A 19,394-nucleotide genomic window follows, 5' to 3' on the forward strand; every position below is an offset into this window, starting at 1 on the left:
TAGTTCTACTCGGCACGTACGTGTCTAAAACGCATTTTACGATTGCCTTGAAGTTTTTCCATAAACACTCAACATTGTCAGTGTCGGAACAGAAATTTTCGTTTTGATCTGATAGGTAGTCTGAAATCTGCCTTCTATTACTCTTGCTAAGCAGATAAACCTTCCTCCCTTTATTTATATTCCTATTTACTTCCATATTCAGGGATGCTGCAACGGCCTTATGATCACTGATTCCCTGTTTTGCACTTACAGAGCAGAAAAGTTCGGGTCTCTTTGTTGTCAGTAGGTCCAAGATGTTATCTCCACGAGTCGGTTCTCTGTTTAATTGCTCGAGGTAATTTTCGGATAGTGCACTCAGTCTAATGTCACTCGATTCTCTGTCCCTACCAGCCGTCCTAAACATCTGAGTGTCCCAGTCTATACCTGGCAAATTGAAATCTCCACCTAAGACTATAACACGCTTAGAAAATTTATGTGAAATGTAGTCCAGATTTTCTCTCAGTTGTTCTGCCACTAATGCTGTTGAGTCGGGAGGTCGGTAAAAGGAGCCAATTATTAACCTAGATCGGTGATCACTGCGTTTTGGCTCACGGGTGTGCGTTTTAGAATGTAATAAAAGCTAGTGACGATGGCGAGCATTCGCCGAAACAGGTCGGCAGAGAAGAAGTAAAATACTTAAAACATTTGCGGCGCCGTGCGGACACCGCTCCGCCGGGGCGCTGCGAGGAGTAAGCGCAGGCGGCGCTGGCGTCGGCGTCGGCGTCGGCGGACTGCGGGCGTCGCCGCAGCGCGTCTCTGGCGTCGAGCCGCGAGCGGGCGCCCCCGCAGCAGTGGGGTCGGCCGCCAGTGCGCCGGCGGCCGCGAGCATGTAAAGAGCGAGGGAGGCGCGCGCGCGTGTGTGAGTGTGTGAGAGAGCCCGAGAGCGAGCTAGCTGGTAGGCAGGGCCGGGCCAGGCATGCGGCGGGCGCTGGCGGCGTGGTGCGTGGCGGCGGCGCTGTGGGCGGCGGCGCGCGCCTTCGTGCTCGAAGGCTCGCAGACGTCGTACGCGCAGTTCCGCAAGTGGAACGCCGGCCTCAACGGCACGCTCGAGCTCGAGTTCAAGACGGACCAGCCGAACGGCCTGCTGCTGTACACGGACGACGGCGGCACCTACGACTTCTTCGAGATCAAGCTGGTGGAGGGCGCGCTGCGGCTGCGCTACAACCTGGGCGGCGGCGCGCAGATCCTGACGGTGGGCCGCGACCTCAACGACGGCCACTGGCACAAGGTGGCGGTGCGCCGCAGCGGAGAGCTCACCTCGCTCAGCGTGGACGGCGCGACGCAGGCGCGCGCCTCGCGCGGCTCCGACTTCCGCTTCGGCTCGCTCGAGTCCAACTCGGACGTCTTCATCGGCGGCATGCCCGCCTGGTACAGCTCCAAGCTGACGCTGCTCGCGCTGCCCAGCGTCATCTTCGAGCCGCGCTTCGGCGGGGCCGTGCGCAACCTCGTGTACGCCGACGAGGAGGCGACGGCGCCGCGACGCCAGGAGATGAAGATGAAGGACTTCAAGGTGGGTCGCGGCGCCCACACCCCGCTCCCCCTGACTGCTCGCCTGCCGCGAGGCCCGCGCCGAGCGTCGCGAATCGATTCGCGTGGCCAGTTTACGAGTTAGAGGCTGAACCGGTTTTGTATCCCGCAACAGTGTCAGCTCTTCCGATAGGTAGTTATTTTACAGCGACGGCCTGTCGACGTGATCCGTAGCGGCTTCCGATCGAGTCGGCACGCCGGCTGTCTCTTTCTCTTTAATTAAATACAGCCGGTGCGTAACTGCTCGGTGGGGGCAATATCTCTGCTTCTTCTTCGCCGGAACGGAAAGTCACTCGCCGCACATTAGACGCCATCAGTTGAAGGCAGTATTGATCTCGCAGTCTCCCAGCAAGTTTATAAAAACGGTAAAGCGTTGTACGTGCGAACGGCATGGGAGGAAAGACCGCGGCGGTAAGCGCATTTCGAGAGTCGGCATATTTATTTTTTGAACACTCGCGCTTCGACAACAGTGCATGCGAGAGTGTCACGTATTTGAAATAAGAGAGAACCACTTCCTAGAAACAGGTTTATTAAACCGTGACCGTCCTTTTGATTTGAAAATCTTCTTCTTCCGAATATCTGGTACCTACTATCAAGATTATGGCATTGTGTGTGGAACAAACATAATATCATTATAATAAGCAAAATTACAGTAAATGTTTCAAAAAAAATTGGAGAAAGATACGTAAAATCACATTATCTATAGTCAACGTGGAATTCGTTGACTCTGTCTAGTAGATACGGTGCATTTAATCACAATTCCAATAAATTATATGAAAGTAGTAACAGTCTACTGTAGGGCATTAATACTTTAATTTTTTTTCCAAAATATCACACATTTGACGCAGTATACAACATATACTAACCGACTTGAAAGATTTAAATATCAAACGTGACATCAGATCCTATACACAGTAATTATGTGACGTTCAGAGATAGTAACAAGCGCCGACTGGCTGAAGAGTGGCGCTCCAGTGGAGCTCCAATGATCATCGGATTTGATTCCCCTGGTACATATTATTAACAGAATTATCGTATCAATTAAATAGTTGGAATGAGGGAGAGAAGAGGGCGTAAAAAAAGGTGTCTTTAAAGTCATACGGCTTATAAAGAGACCGTCGAAAGCACGGTGAAAGACTAATAAACCTGTATGTTGCAATTGGTTGGCTGTTACTTCTAATCCATTGAAGCTTCGGCGTATTTATTTGAGTAACCGTAAAGCGTTTCGTGAAACTGGTTTAAGGAGAGACGTGGTGGTCGGCACGTGCGGCGTCTTCTGTCTGAAAATCCGCTGCCGCTGGGCAGCCACGTTTGCAGGCGTTTCTGCAGCGCAGAGCTACGCGGAACACAAGTCTGCCGCGACCCGCGCGCCGTCCCACTTTCTCGCTTTACTTATTAACTGCTACGATCGCAGACGTGCCTGCCTGCCGTACACCGAATGGCCAAACGTCGTGGGAAGGCGCCGTGACGCTAGTCGGCCGAAGGCGACTGAGGGCCGCGCGGTGAGTCTGTCCCCGTAATGCCGCGGCAGGAAGAAACGGAAACTGCGCGCCACTGTGAAACGGGCGACGGTGTGAGAGCGCGCGGCCGCCGCCACGTCGCCCCCGGCGGTCCACGCGCGTCGCAGCGCTGCCGGCGTCCCTCTCGCCACAGACCTGAGGAAGCGGGCTCTCGCCCCAGCTACCAGTCGTACACCTGGCCACGTCCGGCGCCTCCGCCACCCACCCCGTCAGCAGCTGGCCGCTCGCTCGTAGAGGCTACACGCGCACCGTACGCCGTACCTAGCAGCAGCGAACGGAACGTCTCCAAATGGGGCGAGCTTTCCCCAGGCTTTTGGCCAGTCAGCTTACTGCAACTACGCTCGAGTCTCCTGCATGGCGATTACCGACCTGGAGACAAACTCGTGAGAAACAGATTTACCGAAAGGGACGGCGGCGCAACTAGGGCGCCCGGCGAAAACTCCGTCATTAAAGAAAAATTTAACTTCGGACCACAAAATAAAGTAGGTCCATCAATAAGAACAAATTGAGTAGTTTTACCTAGTCCTCTTACTTCGTTCTTTTTACCCTTCGCAGAAGATGTCGAAGCACCAAGAGTGCCGTCCACATTGACAAGTGATTTGTAAACCAGCAGGTACTTTTCCCTTCTGATCACACCTCACTCACTGCATAGAAACTTCATTATGCCAGAAAACTGCAGTGAGTTTGGTTCTCTTCCGATCACTCGAGATCGAATATGGTCTTCTGTTGTTTCATCGACATTTTAACTTCGGCAAGTAACGGCTTGTTGGGTGACTATATTTGCAACACGCGACGACTTTCTTTGTCATTTGTCTGAAAATCATACAGCCGTATCAGAAATCGTAGAAATAGTGTCTGCGTCTGCGCCGTCAGAGAAATTATCTTTCTGGATCTTCACTCTCTGGTATTCTGACACACGCCCTCCACTTTAACGATTCGACCACATACTTCGTAGCACTGATTCACTGACTCGACGCTTGCTTCGTTTCATTCTTAGACGCATAGACATTTTATCTGTGACTGACGTTCTTTTGCATTTTGTCCGGGAAACGTGCCGCAAATATGAAGATATATTCGGCAGTGTCGTTTAAAGTCGCATTCGTTTCTTAACGTTTCCTCTAAATATCAGTACGGGACCGTCCACGGTGATGACTTGTCTCGTTCACTTGTCAGCCGTTTCACTGTCGTAAAGACCGCAATGACCTTCGATTGTTGTAAAAATAGCTTCTTTGTTCCTTTCCTGCAAGAAATCAGGATGCTCGGTTGTTTTATGCACACGATTGATGTTATGTCGTTTTCTACGATAGTATGTCGGTACTTAGGTGTTGCTCGGCGGAGCGACACTTCATCGGCCTCGGAAGGGTGCTTCAGCGCCGCGAAAGTTACTGTTAATTTTGTTGTAATAAACGCACGGTCTGTTTGGCTGTTATTTCGTCGGATAACACTAGCCACAATTTAACTCTGAAAAGAAGTTGGCGGACGCGGGTGTCTTAACTCTTCCGCAGTCACTTGGCAAGTAACTTGTGTATCTACGCGGTGTAGCACTGTACTTTTCTCAACGACACTCGCTATCACTTGTGTGTGTCGCACGGTGTGTTCTACCGTGTTAGCAGTCCGGCTTAAAAGCTCTAGGATCGTTTAGGCGCTCACGTTCTGGCGTCGAGGTTTTGTTTGGTGAACTCAACGGTAGCCTCACTTTCGCGTTTGTGTTCGCTCGGCGCTGCCTGCAGCTCTGCTGACGCCTTTCCGCGAGGCTCGTGGTTGCTCTCCTTCTGTGCTTAACTGTCACTTATACAAACTCACCCTGCTCCGCTGTATTCGGCGTAAGATTTTGCGCCCGCGGCCACGTCGATAACGGGTGCGGACGAAATATTAGTGGCCCCTCCTAAGAGAACTCACCGACAGCCCGCACTGCACTGCTGTGTTGCGGGCGCGTCGCCTCACGCCGCAGTCGCTGTGTGTTTGCCGGTGTCCTGCAAACAGCACGCAGTGAAATGTGCTGCTCAGAAAGGCCAACCGAAGGTCCACAGTTCTCTCCGTCCGATGTGCGCCCGGCGGGCAGGGCTGTGAAGACGCGTCGGCACGGGCCTTACTTTACGGCAGTGTGTGGCCGCATCAGCGTTGCCCCAGTGCCCGGCCACATCCGTCTCTCTCCCTGTCTGTACACAGTGCGACTGCCTCTCACTCTTAGCCTTACTCCCTGCTTTCTCACGCCGACAGTGTTGCAGTTCCAAATCACGTGAAAAAGAATTACTTCGTTTCAATACACGTTTCTTGCTGCGCTACTTATTTATTTACTCGTAGTGGTACAAGTTACACGACGAGCTCGTCAGGGCGTTATGCTATTATCAAATGTACCTGTGAAGATGATGTAATAGGTATAAAATTGTTTCTTACGTCAGTTTTAGTGTGTGTCTAAATGTGGCGGGCACCTTACGCTTACGTCTTACCTGCTGTGACGTGACCGATATGGCATTATGGAGCGTAAATGCCGTTTGTCTCTTCGTTGTGATACGACCGCCGTATTTATATGTTTACTTATTATTTGCGTCTTTTTTATAAAGTTGTCCTCTGACAGCTTAGGCTCCAGCGATGCTGTATGCTCTCAATGGAGTTTGTATTTCGCGGAAAGTCAGTTATTACGATGAATTTATTTTTGTAGGATTACGTAAATGATAAGTGTTCTGTTGTTTTGTTTTTATCACGATAATTTATCCTTTTTCTTTAATATTGTCAATTAAATTTTCAGATATTTTCTATGTTTAAAATCTGTTCCTTCGCTGAAGATGTCTTCTGGATATTTTTCTGAATGAGCGTCAATTTCCATTCCCCCAAAATGTTCATAGTATGTCCTTCAGGTACGTTGTGTACAATTTTTAGGATACTTACAAAATGTCTCTCTTTAGGTCGTTGGCTTTTTAGATACAAGTAAAATGAGGATTGCTTGCTTTCACTATTTCGTGTGTGTTCTTTAAATCCGATTTTGAAATTCATGCCTGTCCGTCCTACACAACATTTATTGCAATCGTCACAAAAAAGTTTGTAGACGCCTGGATTTCAAAGAGTGGCGAAATTCTATTTTGTTGATCGTGTTTTGGTATTCAAGCTATTATTCGTACGAAATGATTATTTTATTTTTATTTACTTAAACAAGTTCTTCATCCTTACCGATATGTATGGTTCTGTAGCGTAGGTAGGTTTATTTCTGATTTCCTTCTTCTCTTTATAATGTTATTTCTTTCTGTATGCTATCTGGTTTTGGTTTCATGTGCTGTTCATATAGTTTTTGCACTATTTTGGAGCTGAAGTCATTTTGTTTTTATTTTATTTTGTATTGCAGTACCATTGTGAGGCGAATTTAAAACTCTATTAATCGCTAATTTGAAATATGCATACTTACACGAATTTAGATGACAAGAATTTTTACTGATGTTGTCAGTCGTAGTAGCTTTTCTATATATTTCGAGTTGGTAGTGGCTATTGTTGCTTATTTTTAGATCTAAAAAGTTTATCGATTTGTTTTGTTCTATTTCCACTGAAAATTTTAGTTAGGGTGCTGATGGACCATTTGCATATTTTGGTCACCTCCATTGAATAATAATACTCTGCCATCAACATATTTATGGTAATAGGTAATTTTATTTAGAATTGACCAGTTTCAACTGAAGAACTTCTCTTCCATTGTATTAATAAGTATACCTGCTGTGGTGCCTGCAGTACAATTTTTCATATCCACTCCATCTCATTGTCTATGAATTTTATTTTCAAATGGAAAATTGTTTTGAGGTCAAGTAAATTGTAATAGATTTATTATTTCATAAGTTTCAGTGTCAATTTTATGTTGTTAGGAGGTTTCTGCTTATGACCTAATTGTTTGTGATTCTGTTATATTTGTATATAAATTGGTTTTGTCAAATGAAATTAATTTTCCTGCGTGGGATATTTGTATGTCTTTTACGTTCTGAGCTAATACTCTCGAGTTTTTTCTTGTGTATTTTTTGCGTGGAGTGTGGTTATCAGTTTATTTAGTTTTTTCATTAACATAAATACGCTGTTCTTCGACCTCACACAACCTGCAGGCTCCCTGGAAAGGAAATTGCTGAACACAACGTCAAGAGAAACCATGGGGAATATACTACATTACTTACGCCTAAAACATCAAAATGGTAAAACTCATGGAGACGATACGATACAGCAAAATTTGTCTCAAGTGCCAAATATACCATCTTATATGCACATAAAAATGAAAGCAAAATACAATATTGTGTGTCACCTAAGAAGCTTTGTAGCAAAAATCTCGATGAACCAGGAAGTTACTAGCAAATCTCCTTACAAAGATAAGCTTAATCAATATCTGGCATACCAGTCGTAGCATACCCTCAATTAGTAAAAAGAAAATACATAAGCTAATAGAAGGGCAACGTAAATGAAACAGACATAAACCCCAAATCTAAATCACGTCTCCATTCCAATTTTTCACACGCAAAAAAATCTCACTGATATACAGTTTATGGATAATGAAAAAGAAATACTTAAAAAAGATCCAAACACAACATAAAACCACAGGTACACAACACAACTATAAAACACCTTATAGCCAGAACATAAGTCACAAGAGATATGGCACAATTGTCTATACGTGAACAAACGGAGCTTGCAATAAAAACACCAAAACTTGTAGAAAGAGAAATAGAATACAGGGAACGGCATAACAACATACATATATTGAACAAACTGCCCTCAAATGTATAAATAATAAACTACTAACACACAACGCAACAGCGGTAAAGGCAAACAAGGGAAACAGTATGTAATAAAACGTAACGATTATGTAGGAAAAGTGCTAAATTTCTTGCGGGCTAACGCTATCTCACACATACAGCACAACCAACCAACAAATTCAATGCACTGGTCAAGAAAACAACTAAAAATGCGATACAAACTTTACAGAAACAGATAAGAACTCACGCATTGTCATAGATCTCCGAACCCAATCTTTACGTGCACGACAAAAAATACGCAAAGAACTGATTCCGATTCGTCCAATAATTAACAACATAAAAAATAAATAAACTGATAACCACACTTTACACATATAACAAAAAATACACATGAAAAACTACATAGTATCAGCACACAAGAGACATACAAATCCACCAGACAGGAAAATTCATTTCATTTGACATAACCAGAAACAATAGAGATAATAAAGAGGAACCTCCTAAACAAAAGAAAAGTACTGGTAATTGAATATTATGAAATAATGAATTTATTACAACTTACTTTATCTCGAAACTATTTTCAGTGTCAAAATAAGATTTGTACACAATCAGATGGAACAGCTGAGGGAAATTTTATCGTAGGTGCCATAACAGAGATATATAATGATATTTTGTCAATAAATTCTTCAGTTTAAACTGGCCAATTGTAAACAAAATTATGTATTACCGAAGTTATGTAGGTGACACATTACTGTTTTTCGACAGAGATGAACAAGACATATAAATGATTCGTCAGCAACAAAACAACTTGCACCCTACCATAATTTTACGATGCAAATAGGACAAAACAAATAGATTAACTTTTTAGATCTAAAAATAAGGAACACCAACAGTCGCCGCCACTTAGAAACATATATCTCGATTGAAATTATCATAAATAATAAATCTTATTACCTAATTCGAAAACGCAAAAGTACATAGCGCAACAAAATGACTTCAACACCAAAGTAGTGAAAAAACTATATGAACAGCATACAAAACGAAAAACGGATGGCATACGTAAAGAAATAACATTAAAAATAGGAAAAAATCGCAAATAAACCTACCTGCGTTACAACACTATACATAGGCCAAATATCGGAAAAGATGAACAACTTGTTTAAGGAAACAAAAATAAAATTAGTGTTTCGAACAAATAACTACTCGAAGACAAGAACACAAGCAACAGAAATAATATCTCCACCTTTTCAAATTCACGTGTTTACAGATTTTCTTGTGACGATTGCAATAAATTTTATATGGGACAAACAGGCAGGATTTTCGAAATCAGATTTAAAGAACACACACAAAATTGCGAAAGCAACGAATCCACTTTTTACTTGCATTTAAAACGTCAAGAGTGTAAAGTAGAAATTATTGAATATACCCTAAAATTGTGCACAACGCACCTAAGGGACACACAGTGAACGTTCTATAGGAAATGGAAATTTACACTCATACAGAAAAATACACAGAAGACATTCTCAACGATTAAACAGATTTTAAATACAAAAAAATACATCAAAAATTTTATTTCACATTATTAAAGAAAAAGAGTAAAGTATCATGATAAACAGAAAACTACAGATCAGTTATCATTTACAAAGAGACAGCCACATGATGCCGTGTGGGCCACGTCACACCAGCTGAGGCGTAATCGTGAGGTGCCACATGTAGGCATAGACTAACACTGACGTAAGAAACAACATTATGTTTATTACACCATTTTCACAGGTCACTTGATAACGGTAACTCTCCGAAACGAACTCGTCGTGTAACTTGTATCTCGACGAGTAAATAAGTAAACAGTGCAAGAAAAGATTTGTATTTAAAAAAAGTGTGTCGTTCTTCGATCTTATACAAGCTGCGGGCGTTCTTGCAGATTTAGTTTGTCAAATGACAAACTTCCTTTGGCTTCTGTCTCGGGTTCTTCGGCCTACGCCAGAAAAATCATCAGACGAACGTCGGCCGAAGAACCCGAGACCGAAGCCAACAGGAAGTTTGTCAACAAGTGGCCACGAAAGCCTTAACAATTTTGTATTCCTCTAATGATTTAGACGAAGCACTTCCCCAACCAAGGAATAACGGAAGACATAAAAAAGTGACTATTTCGGTTTAATTCCAAAGTGATGCGCGCATTTTGAGGCACTCGATTTGTTTTTTGTCTACACCAATGTGAAAGTGGGCAAATGAGTTAATTGTCAAATCGGTGACTGTGATACGTACATCTGCAACCTGAGCTATGGAAACAGAGAGCGAAATCTGACAAAAAAGACAGTTTCATTTCTACTGACTTAGTAGGAGATCTGCGGCAGTGGACCATAATTTAATTTTACATGGGTTCTTAAGATTTATGAAATTTTTTATAGCTAGGCAGCAGTTTTTCAACTCCTTTCCTGGCAACTTGTTTCCTTTTTCTTTATGTAAGCAGCATTGGCAGCATTGTTTGTGCACACTACTCTTCACATCCCATAACTGTGGTGCTATATGTTTCGCATTTATGAAATTTATAGTTCTTTCACCACAATGGTGTTAATTCGTTGACACGTTCCGATCTGTCTGGATCGTCTTCAGATGTATGTAATTGCATCAGCAACCCGTCACGTCTACTCAGAACAACATATCGGAGTGAAGATGATCCAGAGTGATCGAAACGTGTAATCGAATTATAAAAAAACATCAGTGCAACTGAGACGGAACAATAAGTGAGAATTACATTCTTATTGCAACAGATATTTACTGTTGCATATGTCTTGTACCAAGAGGCATTTCGATAAGAAATTCACTTCAAAGAGGTACGTGAAGTTTCTGTACGAATCGCCACGAGCCAGACTCTGTCGGGCTGTAACTCGTATCCAGTAATTAAAGGTGGTATTGGTCTCAACAATGTTTGCACGAATTACTTTTAAACGATATATTCGAAATCGTGTTTCAGCGTTCTGGAAAATGTACGTATCCAGTATTAGTTCATAAGTGAAGAAGTTCGGGAAGCTGTCCGCATAGTCTGAAAAATGTTTGCCTATTTCTCTTTTTCTTGCAGCACTCGCACCCTCTACCTCGCTTACGTTCATTTCGTATAACACACTTGGGAAATATTTTATTGCAAACATTGCCAGGCAACAGTGGCCGTTAATATTGCACTACATATGACTGCAATTCGTGTGGTCGTTATGTTGCGGACAAGAGTGTGGGGCTATAGTGTAGGCAATTGCAGTTTTTAAGATCCGTGTAAACCTACCTTTATCCGGCGTACCAGTGCAGAGGACTGTAGGTGTTCGAGTAAGCCGGCCGAAGTGGCCGAGCGGTTATAGGCGCTACAGTCTGGAACCGCGCGACCGCTACGGTCGCAGGTTCGAATCCTGCCTCGGGCATGGACGTGTGTGATGTCCTTAGGTTAGTTAGGTTTAAGTAGTTCTAAGTTCTAGGGGACTTATGACCTCAGCAGTTGAGTCCCATAGTGCTCAGAGCCATTTGAACCATTTTTTGTTCGAGTAACGATTGTATTGCCACTGTTGTTGGAATCGGAAGTGACCACATTTTCTTCTGATGATCGTATCTTCAGCAACTGCAGTGGAAAAACGTAAAACCAAATTACAAACACGGAGTTGAAAAATCTAGTCACTGATACTTTACAAAGTATATTTTAAAATGAACACAAATTAAATATTGTCAACGAATGTGGATCACTGTATAGTACCTGAGATGCGTTGTCATACTAAAAGCCCAGGAATATGCACGTGTATAGATGAAATAAGCAGAAATAGCTTCCCATGTCACACCTCTGACTACATGCACGCATCCCAGTACACACTGGGTGATTGTAATTAAACCTTCGGTACTCGAGCCAGTGTGGACGGAGAGTTATTTGCGACACTGCAGTGGCTCTGCTGTTAAGAAGTACGCTGCTGTGTTCCTTTGTACACGCATACGTGTCCGAGCGAAGAGGCACTGCGACGACTACAGCCATCACGAAATACACGAAATGTATTCGCAGTTGCGAATGCGGACAACCGTCAGCTGTATGACAGAATGACGACAGTGAAAATTTGTACTGGATCGAGACTGGAATCCGGATTCCCTGCTTTACCCGAGCGGTCGCCTTAACCGCTTCGGCTATCCGTGCACGACTCGTGGCCACAGCCAAACTTCCACACGCCACAATATGCACTCGCACACGTTACGTAATTCCCGCACTGGGGCGGGGGGACATTTTAATTGAAAGTCGGTGTCTGGTATCAGCGGATCAGTAACACACTGCCGTGCTTCGGAAGGAAGCCCACAGCAGCAGCAACAACAACAACAACAGTCACTTCAAAATAGGAAAACAATTTTATTGGTAACTGCTGTATGATTCTGTGTATTGTTGTCAGCATTGCCAAATGGAAGGCATATGAGCATTATAAAAATGTGTATTAAATACGGTGCATTAAAATAACTTACTGAATCAAAGAAAAAGTTCTTTAAAGTGGCAGTGCAAGACATGACTTTTCATAATTTACGAATATACAACGTGAAAGAATGAAAAGAAGGACTTAAAGGTTAGTGCGACCAACTTATGAACTGGCGACTGTCAGTAGCGCTGTTCTCCGTTCAGCAGGGTGATGTGGTGGTCAGCTACGTGACGGCGACAGCGCGAACCGAGTGGGGCGTGCAGCACCTGGCTGCGGGCACCGGCCAGCCCCAGCAGGCCTGTCTCATCCCAACAGACGATCATACAGGGGCACCAGTAGCGAATTAATTTTCAGCCCGTCTTTTTCCAACGTAGATACACGACGTGGAGTCGCCCGCATTAACATAACTTACTGAATCAAAGAAAAAGTTCTTTAAAGTGGCAGTGCAAGACATGACTTTTCATAATTTACGAATATACAACGTGAAAGAATGAAAAGCAGGACTTAAAGGTTAGTGCGACCAACTTATGAACTGGCGACTGTCAGTAGCGCTGTTCTCCGTTCAGCAGGGTGATGTGGTGGTCAGCTACGTGACGGCGACAGCGCGAACCGAGTGGGGCGTGCAGCACCTGGCTGCGGGCACCGGCCAGCCCCAGCAGGCCTGTCTCATCCCAACAGACGATCATACAGGGGCACCAGTAGCGAATTAATTTTCAGCCCGTCTTTTTCCAACGTAGATACACGACGTGGAGTCGCCCGCCTTCTGTTTCGTGCATCATTTCCATTTAATATCTGTGCTTTCTCCTTAGTGATTATGTGTTCTTCTAAAAGTCATTTTAAATCCGCTCTTGCAAAATATATGTTCTAGCTTTTCTCACGACTTGTCAACTGTCACATAGTTTTGTAACCGCATACACAGGAAACGGTTACACAGTTTTGTGATCGCATACAGAGGAAACTGTTACACAGTTTTGTAATCGCATACAGAGGAAACTGTTACACAGTTTTGTAATCGCATATAGAGGACTCGCGCACATGATACCAGTGGGAGGAGAAGCTACGCACAGATCACGTCGCGGACATAATCCTAACCTTTTAAGATTTCCAAATTAATAGTTTGTAATTTGGTTGTTATACTTTCCATTATTTCTGAAGATGTCGACGTTGGCCGAAACCGGTCATAAGTAAAAATTTTGTTGTTACATCAGAGAGAAAATAAAATAAATTATCGAACAGTCAGTCACTGTGCTCCATACATGAAACGTTCCTTTTTCCAGGACGCGTTCATGTTCTGCCTATCCACTCTTCGTAATAAACCGACTGCCATCACACTTTGTCCAGGCTTTGGAGTAGCTAACTGCAAGAGTAAACTGTCATTTAGGCCTGTTTAAAATCAATTTATAAGCATATCGATATCTAATTTCTTAAATTTGGCGGTTACTATTAACATTTTGTACATTTTTTTATATACACCGTGTAACACTAGATTGATGAAAGTAGGATTTTGCTTTTAAGAGGCCTGACGTTACCACCATCTTCGTACATTTTTAGTGTTTTTCCAACCTTTCATCAACATTAATGTAGAGTGTTGTTTTTCATTTCACTTCCATACTTACCTCTGACTTCATTATCTAATGCACACGCCAAGTCCTCCGTTTCTGTCGCCAACACTAGATAAGATATTTTACTTCAAGATACGGTTTTTCGAACAAATGATTAATACCGCTCCGCCAGGCTTTTACAGCGTTGGAGGGACTACAGTGTCATCCGTAGCAGCTCCAAAGACAGATCGGGACCTTTTCATTTTCCAACCATCTACCTACAAAACAGCCGAAAAACTGAGAAAGTTAGGCGATATCCGCTGCCTGTGGATGTATCTCGAGCCAGCCATCGCAGACATCTCCAGATCGCGTGCAAATTTTTAACCTTACTTTTTCATTTTCTCTGTATTCGCAAGTGAGTCCCAAGCCTTGCAACGTGGTAAGCTTGAGTTGTAAGAACACTGGATAGTTTAGATTTCGTAACATCTTTTTTACTTTCATTTAATTTTTTTTTCAGATATAAGCACGGGAGTGCTGCCACCCCGACTAGATCAGCTGCTGGCTTTGCCGTGTTAAATGAATGCATTTACGAATTAAAATATGCACAAAAATACCGGAAATATACGCCAAAACATGTAAAAAATACACAAAAAATATACGAATACGCATTTAAAATGAATAAACCTGTACCTAAAACCAACACAAAATTGAACTGGAAAAATAGCAATCTAACACTTTATTAGACGTTTTTAACATTAAAACATTACTAAACTAATTCTGGATTGCTTTTAGTTGCGTCTGTTATAGTAAGTTACTAAACATTTTTCCAAATCTTTCACAAAGGCCTTCCTTACATCTGTAGCCTTCAATTTTGGAAAAGTCCTCTCTGTGTCATGTTATGTTAAGAAGTGAAACTACATTGTTGCAATATCGGTTCGAAAAATTCCTCGGAAAGTAGGTCCGGGATCATAATGTCTGATATAATGTTTTTCTTTAAATGGCAAATGGAACGTTAAGAACGAGTATGCCACTTTTGTAATGTATTAAAAAATTTTGCTTATAACAATTCATTTAAATCGAGGGAACCGCAGACTACTACAGTTACTGCAACGGTTGTAACGGTTGATCACTTCACTGACATTTTTATTTTTTAACAAGCAAAAAATGGCTGCTTTAGCGTTGGCTTTGCTGATTCTGTGATACGATGACCTGCTTTTGCAATCACGACAAGCAGGCGGTGAAAGCTGTCGTAGACATAAACTCGATTTGTACGCACTCTTAAAATTTTTTGTGGTCCTTTATCACTGTCGAGCACCGATCAGTAAATTCTCACAATGGTTCCGAGCGAAGCGCTGATGACCCGATAGCAATAACTTTTACATGAACCGCTGTAACCATGCAAAATTAGGCATTTAGTCTAATAGAGTCTGTCTTACGATAAACAAAACAGGAAAAAACCATTATACTGTACATCACAATTTTAAAAACTGCTGTTCACTTTTCTTGCTTTTTGAGCAGCGAAGACCGTCGCCAACTTCTCCATGTCGAGCGAACGCCCACTCTGTCTTTCCACAGCTATTATGGTAAGACCCCTTAGCCACTCATTGCCCACTGAAGAACTGTCATAATTTTTAATGATATTTAAATTGGAAAAGCTACATTATATAGAGGCTACAAGTGGCACGCAAAAAAGTATTCTTGCCGCAATTGTTACGTATGGGAAAACGTCTTGAAAGTTCTTTTCGAAGATGTACTGAAGTACTTCTAAACGGCTTGGCAGTTTGTGGAAAAATAGAGGACTTCAGTTCCAATACATTTAAAAGATCTTCGAATATATGTCTCCTGGTTGCATTTTAGGGTCACTCAAAGCATCTGTAATATTTCTGCATCCTCTGTTGAGATTGTATTTCTTTGTTACCCGTTTCTTAACGTCATACATAGCACTGAACACGTCACAGTAGTTACTGAGCTACTTAAACCTTTCCTTCAAAGGTGTGATAGCGTTATCTGCTACAACGGGTCTTTCTTTTCCCCTGGAAGGGGTTCAGCCTTAGTTTCGTAACAAAACTGCTTTTTAACATTTGAAGATCTGGTATCAGTTAACTCATCAACATTTCATGAAGTTGCAACCAATTTCACTTCTACTTTCTTAGACTTTTCAAAGCCGTTGGCTCTATATTCTTCAGCAGCACTAATTAGTGGTTTTATTAGTTTTACTGTAGTGCTTAATTGCATATATTCTTGCTGAACTGCTTTATGACACGGCAAAGGACATTATGCCATACAACAGCGTACAAAGAAAACCGAAATTTTGCGATTCCTTTAAAGGGACTAATTAGTTTACTGAAAAACGCTCAGTCATTTTCGCAAGTGTTTCTTTTATTCGGCAAGTCTTATGCTACTAACCTCAGATCTCGCGACTCCAACACTTTCAGTGCTAGTCTCCACAGCGGCTTCAGTGTCGGTTTTACGTGTTCCTCGAGTGCTTCCCAGGGCTTCACAGACGCAGAAAATGACGTGAACGGTCTTCGAAATACACCAAAATAATGCAGCGCAATTACAGATGATTTAATTGCATCACTAACAACCGAGATCAGCACAGCAAGGGGTACAATAAGCTCTTAGATTTTCTTCGATGATACGAACATGAGTACCATCTTGTACCATCTTTCTTGCCTTTCATGCTGCTTCCGTTTTCATAAGATTGCACCTGACAATCTGTTGGTAGTTTGCCGATATTATGTAGTATCTGAAGGAACAATTGTGTAAGACTTTTCAGTAGTGTCACTCGATTCGAAAAAACTAAAAAGTTATTCAGTTACAACTGATTTGGAAAACACATCTACCCATTTTAAAACATGGTTAATTGCTCCATGTAACTTAAATTTGGTGTACAGTTCAATACTATAGACTAGTATTTATTTTAGCGTTTGATATTTTTCATGACTCTGTAATTGTGTCAGAGACAGCAAAGGACCTGGAAGAGCAGCTGAACGGAATGTACATGGTCTTGAAAGGAGAATATAAGATGAACATCAACAAAAGCAAAACGAGAATAATGGAGTGTAGTCGAATTAAGTCGGGCGATCCTGCGGGAATTACATTAGGAAATGAGATGCTTAAAGTAGTAAATGAGTATCGCTATTTGGGGAGCAAAATAACTGATGATAGGAGAAGTAGAGAGGATATAAAATGCAGACTGGCAATGGCTAGGAAGGCGTTTCTGAGGAAGAGAAATTTGTTAACATCGAGTATAGATTTAAGTGTCAGGAAGTCGTTTCTGAAAGTAGTCGTATGGAGTGTAGCCATGTATGGAAGTGAAACATGGAGGATAAATAGTTTAGACAAGAAGAGAATAGAAGCTTTCGAAATGTGGTGCTACAGAAGAATGCTGAACATTAGATGGGTAGATCACATAAATAATGAGGAGGTATTGAATAGAATTGGAGAGAAGAGAAATTTGTGGCACAACTTGACAAGAAGAAGGGAGCAGTTGGTAGGGCATATTCTGAGGCATCAAGGGATCACCAATTTAGTATTGGAGGGCAGCGTGGAGGGTAAAAATCGCAGAGGGAGACCAAGAGATGAATACAGTAAACAGATTCAGAAGGATGTCGGCTGCAGTAGGTACTGGGAGATGAAGAAGCTTGCACAGGATAGAGTAGCATGCAGAGCTGCATCAAACCAGTCTCTGGACTGAAGACCACAACAACAACATTCTTCATGGTAGATACGGTCTCATCAGAAATTGTTGTAATGATTTAATTTTCTTTTCTCTTACTTTCATAATTAACGAATCTTTAAAATTTTAGCCATACGATTAATATGGACGCTTAATATGGGGTTGAACTTGCCCATTAATTATTTCCGTTATCTAGATTTGCCATGTATGGAAGTGAAACATGGACGATAAATAGTTTGGACAAGAAGAGAATAGAAGGTTTCGAAATGTGGTGCTACAGAAGAATGCTGAAGATTAGGTGGGTAGATCACATAACTAATGAGGAGGTATTGAATAGGATTTGGGAGAACAGAAGTTTGTGGCAGAACTTGACTAGAAGAAGGGATCGGTTGGTAGGACATGTTCTGAGGCATCAAGGGATCACCAGTTTAGTATTGGAGGGCAGCGTGGAGTGTAAAAATCGTAGAGGGAGACCAAGAGATGAATACACTAAGCAGATTCAGAAGGATGTAGGTTGCAGTAGGTACTGGGAAATGAAGAAGCTTGCACAGGATAGAGTAGCATGGAGAGCTGCATCAAACCAGTCTCAGGACTGAAGACCACAACAACAACATCTAGATTTCAAAACATTTCATGGTCGTCTCTTAATGGAATATTTCTTTCGACAAGGAAACATACTATGGAAAATAAGCTAGCAAAACCAATTTCCACCTATATCCTTACCGGTCAGTTTGATCTTGAGTTGTTGAGCCATTAATTTTGAGTTTTTAATGCTGTGCGAAATCTCTTTCCACTTGCACATTTCAGTTCACGGTTAGAGAGAAGTTTTGACATACTTTGCCATTCTCTGAAACCGTTTCTTGTGAGAGAGACATAACTCGAAATGAACAAGTTGCAACAAAAGCAATACACAGACAGCATCTATTTTCGAGAATATTCAAGCCACTAACGTTTAACTTTTCGTCATATGAAAGATGATGGAAGCAATGAAAAACAGTAAAACACCTTCTCATCCCACCGTCCACTGAAAACTTTATATTTTTTCCACTAATGTGTTTCAGACCTTCCTTGATTGTCCTTATCTTAAAATTATCATTTATAAAATCCGTCCAGGTGGCCGAATCGCCAAGATCATTGACAAATTGAACGCAGTTACCTTACTTAGACGATTTTCTTTCCTCTTGGTGATGTCAGGTTGCCCCGGCTTCTTCTGCAATTACACTATCACAAGCTATTTCCGCTAGTGGAACAATTTCATCAGTTAATAGTTGTTGCTTACTCGAAGCATACGATTCTTCAGCATTGTCAACTGAATACGACTGTTTAGCATTATCAACTGATGAAGCTTTAGGAACACTACATTCTTTCACATCACACTGTGTCTTCATAAAAAACACTGGAGGTTCTATTTAAAAAAAAATATTTAATGACCCATTTTGCAGCAACTGCCCTTTTAGGATGGTACACCTACGTTTTCCTTTTTTGGCACGCAACAAGTACTTGCAATTCATTCTGGACTCTTGCGTCGGCCAAATCACAGTGCCAGGCATAGACACGCAGGCAGCATCCGTACTTCACGCCTGGCTGGGCTGCAGCACCGAGCTACCGTAAACATTACGGCGCAGAAAACATTACGGGACTTGTTTCCAACGCGCTCGGTTCGCGTATTAGCGGTGGTAATTCCAGACCGCATGCCGAGGACTGTCACCGAGACCTACCTGTCGACCTCTTGGTTACAATCCACACTCTGTCTGGCAGGAAGGCGTGCCGCGCCGGCCGCCGACGCCGAACGTTCCTGGTGTTTCCATATAAGCTGGGTGAGAAATGGAAACCTGTGTTGCCGTTGTTCACTCGTGGAACAACCGCCCCTGCCTCAGTATTCACCAGAGCCATCCAGTTTGAGGAGCAGTAGAGTCAACAGTAAAGGTGCAGAA

The 19,394-nt window shown here is 42.5% G+C and overlaps 1 protein-coding gene across 1 annotated transcript in view; it reads left to right on the top strand.

Moving 5' to 3' along the window:
• Positions 1-1,266: 1,266 nt before the first annotated feature.
• The window catches only part of LOC124794982 (neurexin-1-like), a 2,052,691-nt gene continuing 2,034,563 nt past the window's right edge, over positions 1,267-19,394 (top strand). Inside the window, exon 1 of the mRNA XM_047258725.1 lies at positions 1,267-1,549. Within this exon, the coding sequence (XP_047114681.1) occupies positions 1,397-1,549 (153 nt within the window). The 5' untranslated portion in view covers positions 1,267-1,396. The remainder of the gene's footprint in view (positions 1,550-19,394) is intronic.

The sequence above is a fragment of the Schistocerca piceifrons genome, chromosome 4 (assembly GCF_021461385.2).
Source record: "Schistocerca piceifrons isolate TAMUIC-IGC-003096 chromosome 4, iqSchPice1.1, whole genome shotgun sequence".
NCBI lineage: Eukaryota > Metazoa > Arthropoda > Insecta > Orthoptera > Acrididae > Schistocerca > Schistocerca piceifrons.